Here is a 12,083-nt window from a genome sequence, read left to right as displayed (position 1 = left end):
CACACAAAAGTTAAGTTGACCAGTGTTAATGTTAGCCATTGTGAAGATAGCGTCTCCTAGGACAATCCTATTAGAAGCCAGATCCAAGATGCAAATTTTGGTGGATTCAGAGCAGATTAAATAACCATGAACTAGTAACACCTTGTAGAGATCCGAAAATACTTTGTTTGAGCAGAAGGACCAGCATACCAGTATCCAGGAGTAGTTCCGGACACAAAAGCGGTAGAATGATAGAAATTACCGCAGGAGTAGAGACACAAAAAGGCAAAAACTAGAGAGCTCAGAAATGCATGACCGGCCTTCGTGGTAATTGCTGTGATCTTCTCCGAACCAAGATCCCATTCTGCACCCCTCTTTAAAGGGGCTCGGTCACGCTATTTTAGGTAATTTTGTTTAATTTTGTTAATTATGAGCTGTAAACGTCAAATTGGCAGAGCAAGAGTCTTTCATTTGCAAAATCACGGCCTCATAACAACTGAGAATGATTTTCCAGCTTTGTAAATGACATTTTGATATAGACTGATATAAATTTGAAAAAAGGTGGGCCGACGTTTTTCAAATTTACCCAAATTCAATCCGTTTCAATCCTCTCCAGTTTTGTCCATCCATGTCCCTTCTTGGCTTCCCTGTGTTTTGTTAGAGTTCTTCTACAGTTTTGAACAGTTATTTTGATATTTTAGTTAATTCTATGACCATTTGATCAGTGCTGAAATTGCCTAAATTGCGTGACCTAGCCCCTTGAAAGTGCACCTAAAGTCAAATATTTTTCGTCTACAATATTAATCTCCCCATCAAAATCAACCACGTTTTACCATTCTTACCTCAAAATTGCGCTTCATCTGTCGTGCAAGACGTGCAAAGTTAAGAAATTTAGCAGTAATTTGTACCCACGACCGTGATGTGAGGGTCATGGGTTTATTCTCGATTTTACGTCACAAACTGTTTTGCAATGCAAAATGTCTTTGAAGACAGGAATGCAAAACAGTTTGTGACGTAAAATCGAGAATAGACCCATGCCTCTCACATCACAGTCGTGGGTACGTGGCTTGCACGGCACAGAAAAAGCGAAATTCTGGGTAACAATGGTGACATATGTTTGCTTTGGATGGGGAGATTTGTACTAGTAAGGAGAAATATTTGAGTTTAGGTACACTTTAAATCTCTCAACTTACTTGACATTAACGATATCATCAAATTACAGGTACTCTCTTTTGTTTATCAAAGGTCACACACACTATTACCTCCATCTTTTCATGAATATTTTACTTTCTCCTCTTCTGTTCACTCCTACTTCACTCGCCAGTCTTGTGATGGCCATCTTTGTGTCACTTCTGTTAACATTACTCAAAATGGTTTACGTTCCTCAAACTTCACTGGCTCTCGTCTTTGGAATTCTTTGCCCTCATCTGTTACTACATCAAATTCTCTTTCACTATTCGTAACACCCTCAAGAACTCTATGCTCAATTCCTTCACTCCTTAATAATTACTAGCCTAGCGTACGAAGAAATATTTTTGATCCTGAAGAATGAAATTATCTCTGGGTTTACCTTGTATGTATGTTTTTCTCTTTCTTTTTTGGTGGGTTCATTAGATTCTGCTACTTGGATGATCCCAACTCACTCATTATCTAGATAGTTGTAACAAATTTCCTTTATTCATAGTTTTTGTTGTTTGTGAATCTCAACTTTTTATTCTGTACTTTTTTGTTGTTTGAGTTGAGTTAAATAAATTATCTGACCTTATCTGATCTGAATTCTGCATGATCTGATCTGGGAAGGCAATGAAGGCAATTAAGGGACAACAAGACCCCCAGGAACAATGGATCTTTTTGCAGATACGGCGGCCATTTTGATTTCTATTGTGTCGAAAGACATAATGGGGTGCTCAGGGGGCATCTCATAATAGCTATTCAAAAGAATAGAAATCTAAATGACCGCCGTATCTGCCAAAATGTCTATTGGGCTATTTGACTAAAACAATGGCTCTGGTCACTACGCAAGTACATTTTAAATTTTGATGAATTGATTTTGGCGTCCTCTCCTAAACACCTATACTCACGGAAGCATTTTTCAGAGAGTCCAGTGTAGTCATCTTCAATTTGCTCCAATACACGCTCTGGGACATGGAGACGTCGACCAACCCACTTCCATTGACCACCAAGGTTTTCGGCAATGTTAAAAAGATCATCGTCTGAAGGAGTACCAGACTTACATGGAAAACGTACGTCCAAATCTGAGGGGTAAAAGTAATGACAGTAGGTTCAATGGCGAGCAGGGTTAGCTCATCGGCAAGAACATTTGTCTACGTCAGTGCGATTCTTAGAGTCAGCGTCATATATGGTTTGAGTTTGTTCCTTGTCTACTCCAATCCGAGAGGTTTGCCCCGGATATTTCGGCATTAAAAAACAATATTTGATCTGATTTAATTGACTCATGTAGCAGCTCTCGTAACGAATAATGTGATTGGTTCGATACCCAAGCCAAAAACAAATAAATTAAACAATTGAAACAATGACTTAGAATTAAAAACAATAGAAGCTGCTTTCAATACCAAAAAATACCAGGTTGCAAAAGCTGCTACATAACTGATTTCATTCACAGTCACCCCGACTGGTAGAACCGAGCAAGCAACATCTTAAAAATGTTTGGGTTGTAGTCAGGCATTGATGAAAATTACTTAAGAAGAGTTGACACTGGCTTTGAAAAGCAAAAAAAAAACTACTACTACTTTACTACTACAGTAACCTTCTTCAGCTAAAAATGTAAATGTAATGGTGTTCTAGTGTGGTGTAAGTGTAATAGCAAAATGATTAATTTAAAATATGCGCAATAAATGAGTTGATGAAAGTATTCCAAAAATTATTAAGATTTAGGTATCGTTCCCACATGCTTATAAAAATCCAAAAGAATTTGTAGAATCTTGGCACGCTATTCATACAGTTCCTGCCTAAATTTCATGGCATTTCACTGCTAAAGCTTTCATTACCACATTCATTGTACATATTTTAATTTATTTTTACCTTTACATTTATGACCATTTGTACCAGACTAGGACCTAGTTACATTAAATTTTACATTTTTAGCTGAAGGTTACAGTAGCAACCGAAACGTCCTTTAAAAAGCCATTGTCAACTCTTCTTCAATAAGTTTTTTAAGCAACATCTTCATCCATTGCTATCAGAGGGCCTAACAAAGGGTTGGCGGGATGCAGGTTAAGGGATAAGCCTTTTTTTCTCTGGCGGAAAGCGGGAAGTTCAGGATTTTTTATGGCGGGATGCGGGCATTCTTGATTATTATGTACGGGAAATGGGATGGGAGACTTTCATTTACACAAGTGATTTTTTTCTACTGTTGAGTTCTCAACAATCAACAGTGTTAAAGAGTAGACCCACTTTGCAACAACTTAAAGGAAAAAATGAAATATTTGATGGCGACGGAGTTGCAGGGAACTGTGACTGAATTGCGTCAAAATGCTGATTTTTTTCAACCCACTGGTATATGCACACAGTTAAAACGAATAACCTATTGATCTGCAGTACATTACTATACGAGTCGAAGATCATGGTATCCACTACCTGAACAGACGCTTGGCCTAGCCGGTTCGGCATTCCTCAATGAAACAACCTCCTGTAGGCAAGGCTTCTCACGAATAAATTGCAATGATGCGAGATTGGGTTAAAACGTATGGCGTCTATGTACTACAGAAAGGCGTAAGACAAGAAGCAGCAATGGCTCGGGCTGGTACACTGCCGGACCATCTGTACCAGAAAGAGGTCACCGGGAGTGACAAGATCATTCCCACTTCAAATACTGTCACGGCAGACTCGGTCACAACCGCTGAGTGACATCTCGGTTTGGCCGCCCAGTGAGGTGTAATAAAGGTTTGATTTTTTGACTCGGTCCGCCCAGAAATTCATTTTGTCGTCTTTCAATTAAGGCAAAATAGGGTGAAAAAACCCTGCTTCTTGACGAATTGGAAATTGGAAAGGCGCCAGTCATTCCTGGGTGTGCCTATGCAGTGCCCACCCGGGTTGAACAGTTGATACTTTATTACAATTCAAAACAAACTGCATCTTCAAGACATGTAGTATGTTTCAATGTTACTGTGTTTTTGTTTCCTCGACATGACTTTGGAAAATATTTATTCACTTCAGTACATTATTGGAATATCTTAGGAAAGGATGGCAGTGAAAACAAATGTTGAATATTCTTAAGTACAGATGTTTCAAAATATTCCCCACAATTCACCAGTCTTTCTGCGGATCCAATGCTTCCCTTTCATTTAAGTGTACCCGAAGGTTCTTCGCTGCGATTCATGTGCTGTTTTCCGATCCAAACGAATTTACCCAAAAGTGGCTAAATTTGCCAGACTTAACCCAGCAGGAAGGATGGCGGGATTAAAGAAAAATTAGTGGCGGGAAGCGGGATTAGAAAGTCCTATTTTCGACCCTCCTACCATGCATGCAAACATGCAAACTTTATTTCAGTTCGCATTTCAGAATATAGCCTAGAGGCTAATATCTCCGAGCAAATGACAGACAACACAACAACTACAACTTTAAGTGCAGCCGAGAAGATGAACTAGAGATTACCAGGATCAAATTCAACTGGTGGCCACAGCAGGTCTTGAATCCGGGATTTCCAGATTTCAAGACAAGCGCCATAATCACTAGGCGCGCTGCCTCCTAAATTTATGCCTTTCACCGTACAACATTCACAAATTCGACAAATCCATAAAACGTTTAGGGTCACTTGGCACTGATTTTGAAATTACCCCACCTCAACGAACTGAGGAACGTTTCCGCTACCTTACAATGCAAGGGGCAATGACCAAAAATGGACTTAAGCTTGGCGTACCTACTGCCTCCGAAGACATGTCCATTTCCCGCTTCTCGTTCTGCAATTAAAAAGAAATCTCTATCTTTCAGGGCACAACAATGACATCAGATTTGTTGCCGGTAAACTAATAAATCCTTTCATTTTATCCTTGATAAGGAGGATAAATATTATTAGTATCACCCAACTAGTGGACTAATGCAAATCCTGCATTTTAATTGGCTACACTAGTAGAGGACTATTTAGTAATAGTCCTCGAGTAGCGAAAAGCATGACGCTTTCTTTCGTTTTATTCCCAAATAAATATTTCTTCAACTTGCATTTGCTAACTTTATTATTGCCTTTTCTGTCCGTCTAAGGTGGGTGATACTAAAACAATTAGACCTTTCGCCCTCAAGGGCCACCCGTCAATAGCCCATTCGGCTTCGCCTCAAGGGCTATAGCCCTTGCGGTTACGGGTCTAATTGTTAAATAACAGATATCGTGTCACCGATATTAAAAGTGTTGTAAAAAAAATGCACAGGTTATGCGCAGAAAATGATCATTCTTCGTTATTTGTCCTCAAATCTCGTTTGAAGTCTGTTTCCACTTAAAAGAAAATAACCGAGTTTTATAAAAAGAGAATGTGCAACAGATTTAAATTCGAACAACTTAACCAGCTACGAAAGTTGTTTTTAAATTCATACCGCTGACAACTCTGCACATATTTCTTTAGCAAGCGCGCAAGACGTTACATGATACGTAAATAAACGATGGAATGATTGATTGATTGATTGATTGATTATTGGTTGGTTGATTGGAAAAACTGGTCCCAATTATTGATCAACATTTTAAAATTACACTTCAGTGAATTTGAGAGACTGCATTTACCTGAGAATGTTGAAGTTCAAACCACTTCTCCAGTCCTGGAACTGTAACCGCTGAATGTGAAAAATTCTTCCGGCAACTGGCCACCTCTCCACAAGGTAGTACTTGGAGAAGAACAAGGGAATCGTCTTGGTCACTTTGCAGGCAATGCGTACATGCCACACTTAACTGATACTGCAGATTACTTAGCCAAGAAAGTTCTTGTGAGAAGCCTTTTAAGGTTTCCTCGATGAAAGTGCGAACTTTGATGGCCATTTTATTTGAACACAGAAGGCTCTGTAAAACGACCTTGATGAAACGCTTTCTGCAAATAAGAGCGAATATAATGTGCTTTTTAAGTAAGAAGCTGGCCCCACTATTATACAGTTTAGGAGTTTCCTTGAACCCATTTTCGGAGCACCAACTGATGCATTTTGACACAAACTGTGGGAAGAGCCCATGCGGTACAAAACCATCGAGAAAATGCACAAAGAGTGGACATGGGTCGCGTTCAGACGGCTTGATCTCGCAAAGCTCTGATGGTGATGATGTTAACTGAGATGGTACAAAGTAGATTTGCTCTTCTTCGTTTTCTGAAATCGACATTCCTGAGGAAAATTTGGCGATTAATCCATAGAGCTCCATCATTTCAAGGATATCCTGTTTTCGCAGGCCTTTCTCAATAAAATCGGAAAAGACATGATCGACAAGAGCTGTCTTTAGAATACCAGTATCTTGGAGTTCTTTCCAATACTTCCGGTACTTAGGAACCTAAGTATGAGAGAAACGTCATAAAAAGACAAAGAACATGCACAAGTTTGCGTCTCTGAGACAAGTAACCTGCGATCAGGCGTACTTTTCTTTAGAGAAGGCGCGAAAAGGTACGCCTGCTACAGTTTCTTGACGAGTCGTCTGCCGCCCATCTGTCAAGAGTGATGTTATCTTGTGTCATGTTAGTCTATAAATGTGAGCCAATCAGATTTTACCGGATATTACGCTTACGTTGCGATTCAAGGAAAGACGATTTGGCTGCGCATGCGTGACTTTTTTACCCTCGTAGACGCAGCCCAAGGAGGATTCGAACTCGGTAACTTCTCATTCAGAGGCAATAGCGATGACCAAACCACAGACGACTACGTGACAGACTAAAGGTGCTGTTACACTGTGAAATGTTTCGTGCAACTTGTCCGCAATCTTTTGGCGATATTGTGGCGGGACAAGTTGCACGAAACATTTCACAGTGTAACACCGTGCGTGTGCGTGACCAAAAACGAGTTTTTTTTTGTTTTCGTTGCACGCAATGCCATATCCGGTTATTACATGACTCGGTAACACATCCCATAGGGCTAATTACGTAATTTTATAATTCTCCCGGTATTGTTAACAAAAAGGATTAAATGTGTTAAAAAAAAAAAAACATTTTTAAGACTTGTAAAGCATTTGTGTACTCGTTTTGATTGGACTCAGATTGGACTCAATGCCGCTAACAATAGTTTTAACTGTGAACATCTGTGCTACGATGTGGGTGACCGGAGAGAAAGTTTGGTTTTTTTGTTCCACTCGATATCCGGTATCGTCATTTGTCCTACGACCCGAAAAACATTGTGCGTAACAATTCTTATTTGTTTTCAACAAACATTAATTAAATTTCAAATGCTTATTTTATAAATTTAAGTTTTGCTCAACCTTCTTCGGGGTGCAGGGATGGCGCAGTGGTGAGAGCACTCGCCTCCTACCAATGTGGCCCAGGTTCGATTCCTCGACTAGGCGGGTTGAGTTTGTTGGTTCTCTACTCTGCACCGAGAGGTTTTCTCCGGATACTCCGGTTCCCCCTCTCCTCAAAAACTAACATTTGACTTGCTGTGTTAATTGTTAATTTCACTTTACAGTGTCCCCAATTAGTGCTACAGCGCTAAACCTACGAGACACTTAAATAAAGTTCCTTTCCTTTTTTTCCAAACAAAAACTTTAACGTAACTCTTCCCAATTTTGGCTCGCCAATAGCAGCCTTCGTCAGGTTTACTTTGAGATCTAACGAATTTGCATGTTATGAAGTAATCAAAGATTTCAAATGATGACGTAACGTGATTATAGCTTCTGGATAAAAAGTCCGCTACGAGCCTAGAAGGCCCATCAGGCCGGCGCTTATCTCCGGTTACTGTAGCATGAAGCGACTAGGAGTATTTCTACTCCCACCTGGATGGGATGCTAGTCCATCGCAGACTTACCCCCAGCATTTTGCCGGTACCCATTTATACACCTGGGTGGAGTGAGGCACCGTGAGAGTAAAGTGTCTTGTCCAAGAACACAACACGATATCCCCGGCCAGGACCCGAACCCGGACCACTCGATCCGGAGTCGAGCACACTAACCGCGCCTCCCCATAGCTTCTGGATAAACAGACCAAAATTACAAAAGAACAAAATGCTGCTGAAACACTATTTACTGAATAACGAGATCGTTAAATTATCCGTCACGTTTGTCCGCCGTGACGTTATCCGTTATCGCCACGTTGTTGTTGACGTAAATTACCCGTGACGTTTGCGTCACTCTTGGTATAAACAAAAGTGACGCCAGGGGAATGATTGAAATCCATTACTCTTCGACAACCACGGGAAACTGTGGAAAGAAAAACTGCAATTTGGATATTTTACTGCATTTTCTTAACAACTCATAGCCTGATTGCAATTTCCCTTGTCAGTTAGGCAGTTACACGACACGCCCTCCCCTCCTCCCTTCCTTAGTGGTCTATTGACGTTTTGCTCACTAAGCACGGCACTTGTCAGTCCTTAAAGAAAAACAGAAACTGCACGCGCATAACCAAAAAAAACTTTGGTTGATTATTTTGCTTCTCTTGGGCATAGATTAGAAATGCGTAAATAACAAACTTCACTTACAGCTTCATCAAAACGCGGAACAGTGATTAACTGCTTGAACAAGTCGATCAACCACTGAGCCTGCAACACTACAGTCCGCCCATGCTTCACAATTACACCAAGGTCATGATAGAAATTAAGCATCAATGCTGTTTCGTACTCGTCATCGATATGACAAACATGTTTAATGACAGGGAGAAGCTGATCAAGGTCCATGTGGTATATCGTCTGGGCCACACGATCTTCCACAACTTTTTCAAATAGGAACCACCTAAGAATAACAATGAGACGCAAGAATGATGAAGGGAACTTAAATTATTGAAAGGTGTTTTTCGTTTTGCACTGCCAATAATGGTCCGCTTTGTCTCCAATAGTCCTCATGCTTGTCAGTTGGGGGAACGAAAAGACATGAGGCCGAAGAAGTCGAAGGCAACCTAAAGGCTCCTTTTTCTTTAGCTTCTATCGTAACTTACGGCAGGGGTAGGCACCATTTCAATCCCGTCGCACACACAACTAGTCCACAGTAATACTGATAATCATTTTACCCATCACGAATGGATGGAAAACTGAGTGAACGTCAGAGCGCACGAGCTGGGATTCGAACCCGGAGCGCTGAGATGCAATCCGGGAGCAACAACCACTACACTAAGCGCACTCCACAACTTAAGGTCCACTGACGTCCTTTCCTCTTGACCTACAATCTTCGACAGATTAAATGGAACATTGAGACCACCCCTCCCCCCAAAATCAATGATGGGAAAATGGCGCGTTTTGCCCTTCACGTGGCTTCATCCTTGATTAAGGGGGAAGAGGGCATTTCTGTTCCATTTTATTCTGTCCAAGATTGTAGCTCTTTTAAGCTAAGCAGTCAGTTCTGGACGCGAGAAGTGGTGGTTGCAAAGTAAAACAAAAAAAACAAAAACAAAAAATGGCGACATGGTCAAATCTCTGACTGAAAATTACACTCAACCTTAAATCTGTCTAGGCGAATGATATGACCACTTTCAAAATCTGAAGAAAAAAGAGAGAGAGAGTTTTTAATGCCAATAGAGCTTTTTAGTCCCTATTCCGAGATAACAAAAATTTAGGAAAAAATGTAAATATCGACGGCCACCGTACCTAAGCGGCACCTCTTCACCCATGTATGGCTCATTTTCTAACACTTCCATAATTTTCTGCTGCAACCCTTGGACGCCTTGGTCGTTCTTAGTCGTGTTGTTGACAGTAAAGAATGGCGCTATGACATGACCCCCGTACTCCTGCCCTGAAATTATCTTCTTGATGCGCTTTTCCATGGTCCTCACGTCTTCAAAAGGCAGATCGGCATGTGTTCCTACGATAATCACTGGAGGTCGGAGATACGGCAACTTCTTTTTTTCATTCTCAAGGTTTTTGTGAACATCAATAGCACCGGATCGAATACAGTGCACCGAAACCAGCCATGACAACAAGTTATCTAAATTGCTTTCATTGTTAAAATTGTCCAACAAAATCTCATTCATTCCCTGTCGGCAACGGGGCTTTGCTTCCGCCAACAAGTTTTCATTGAGATTATACACCAAGACGTAAACTGCTCGCTGAGATAGAAACACGGAATGTGCAGCATAGTAAACCTGTTGGCCAGCAAAATCCCACAGAGTTAAAATCTTTTCTTTTGTTTTGATGTCATCTTCCAATTGGCGACTTTGCAGGTAACGCACAGTTTGGGCAATGACATCATTTGGTGGAGTCGCAGTATAGATATTTAACGTTAGTTTGTTGCTTTTCTCTACTGGCCCTTTAGCCTTGGAGTTTTCCACCTCCTCTGCAATCTCGCTCTTCTGGCCCATATAAGACGATGATTCAGCCTCATTTGATGACGACTCAAGGTTTTCTTGGTCTTTAACCTCTTTTACAAGGCTGCTCTTCTGGAAAGAAAAGTGGTGCTTTTTGTGAAAGAGGCTGCTGGTCAGACATGCAAACTAACTGTCCTCACCTTGAAAACTAATTCCCCTTGCAGTAAAAAAAGTCATTAAGAACCTTAAGTTTGCAACTAGTAAGACCTGCAGTATCTGTTCCTACCCTCTTGGTATATGTAATGTACCATGCCTCAAGAACAAGCGCAGTAAAGAAACAAAGTGCACCGATTGCTCAAACCGTGTAATACGGTATATCGCGATTAATTGCAAAAATATCCTATAGGGAATAGGACCCGGCATCAAAAGATTCAAATATATCAAGCTGCATTCGATTACCAGTTTGAATCTAGAGCATGCACATACAATTCCAGTCCTGTAACCAATGTGCCACATGTACCTCCCAAATTGGCTACAATGAAGAGAATTTAAATGCCTTCCTCTAATGCCGTGGCACTGATAGTGAATGTACCCATCAAGCCACTGGCGTTTAGTATTATTGTAGAGGAAATTAACTCACGAGGGCACAAAGCGAATAAACGCAAAGTCAACAGATTATGCCATTCTTACCGCAGCCTCACATGCACAATTCCCTTCGTTGGGCATGGTCAAGGGCCGGTGTCTTACACCTACAACTCATGAGACTTCCTCAATAAACATCACACCTTCTATAAAACTAAACTATAAGGGTCTGTCCCGCAAAGCCAACCAATTCAAGTAAGCTTGGCGCCAGTCCAATAGCTGGAATTCGAGGATGTGATCTGTTTGTTCTTAGACTAGACAATTCCTGGTAGATATTAGGTGTTCTGGACTCTCTCAACCAATTAAGTTAAACGACATCAGAACAGTCAGAAGGATTGCTTCTAGTCCTCGGGCTGACAGGGAACATTTGCCAACACCTTTGGGCAAATTACTTGCCACTGAGGCAAATTAAGGCAAGCAGAGGCTTTCACTCACCCGTTGGCCTGCTAGCAGGCTCTCATTAGCGCTTCATGCAGGAATAAGTGGCAAAGCCGCGAGATACAAGCGGGAGAGCGGAGCGAACCCGGAAGGGGCCTGAGACGAAACGGAGAGCAAAAAAACCAGAACCTGCAAGGATGGTTCAGGTATTGTTTTTCGAATGCGGCCACTCCAAAGGTGTCAAATTTGACAACTCGCAAAACATCATCAAACATGACTGAAAATTGCACGTGGATGCTGGCTTGTATCATAACAACAGGACCAGTCAGTTTTTCACCAATCAGAATGCTGTGTTCCTGGACGAAAGTCCTGTATTCAGGAAACAACGCTATCCTTGCTCTCATTTTTTTGTGCCGGGCACTCACGGGCGCGCTTTGCTCGTTTCTCCGTTTCAAGTGGCTTCGCCACTCATTCCACAGAGCCAATGAGAGCCTGCTCGCAGGGTACTCACACGTCTACCCAGTCGGCAAGGCAGGGGCGCTCCTCCCTGAGGATACCAAAGCATTATTATTAGTAGTAGTAATAGTAGTAGCAGCAGCAGCAGCAGCAGCAGCAGCAGCAGCAGCAGCAGCAGTAGTAGTAGTAGTAGTAGTAGTAATCTCGGATTAATGAAGTGCGTTCGAAAGTCGCTTTAAAAACAAAGGAGAAGGGTAGTGAAGAAACAATCCC

At 41.4% G+C, this 12,083-nt stretch overlaps 2 protein-coding genes across 4 annotated transcripts in view; both read right to left on the bottom strand.

Moving 5' to 3' along the window:
• Positions 1 to 1,608: 1,608 nt before the first annotated feature.
• LOC138051655 (uncharacterized) overlaps positions 1,609 to 12,083 on the bottom strand; it is a 91,844-nt gene continuing 81,369 nt past the window's right edge. For all 3 annotated transcript variants that reach the window (XM_068897908.1, XM_068897909.1, XM_068897907.1), the window contains 5 exons: positions 9,679 to 10,466; positions 8,581 to 8,830; positions 5,708 to 6,454; positions 4,859 to 4,898; positions 1,609 to 2,234 (listed from right to left, as the gene is read on the bottom strand). In XM_068897908.1, coding sequence (XP_068754009.1) covers positions 1,957 to 2,234; positions 4,859 to 4,898; positions 5,708 to 6,454; positions 8,581 to 8,830; positions 9,679 to 10,466 — 2,103 coding nt within the window. In that variant the 3' untranslated portion in view covers positions 1,609 to 1,956. The remainder of the gene's footprint in view (positions 2,235 to 4,858; positions 4,899 to 5,707; positions 6,455 to 8,580; positions 8,831 to 9,678; positions 10,467 to 12,083) is intronic.
• The window catches only part of LOC138050922 (D-inositol 3-phosphate glycosyltransferase-like), a 32,068-nt gene continuing 31,790 nt past the window's right edge, over positions 11,806 to 12,083 (bottom strand). Inside the window, exon 6 of the mRNA XM_068897168.1 lies at positions 11,806 to 11,901. Coding sequence (XP_068753269.1) covers positions 11,806 to 11,901 — 96 coding nt within the window. The remainder of the gene's footprint in view (positions 11,902 to 12,083) is intronic.

This window comes from Montipora capricornis, chromosome 6 (genome assembly GCF_036669925.1).
Source record: "Montipora capricornis isolate CH-2021 chromosome 6, ASM3666992v2, whole genome shotgun sequence".
Taxonomy (NCBI): Eukaryota; Metazoa; Cnidaria; class Anthozoa; order Scleractinia; family Acroporidae; genus Montipora; species Montipora capricornis.
The sequence above is the reverse complement of the archived record's forward strand: the minus strand, read 5'-3'. Positions and strand labels throughout refer to the sequence as shown.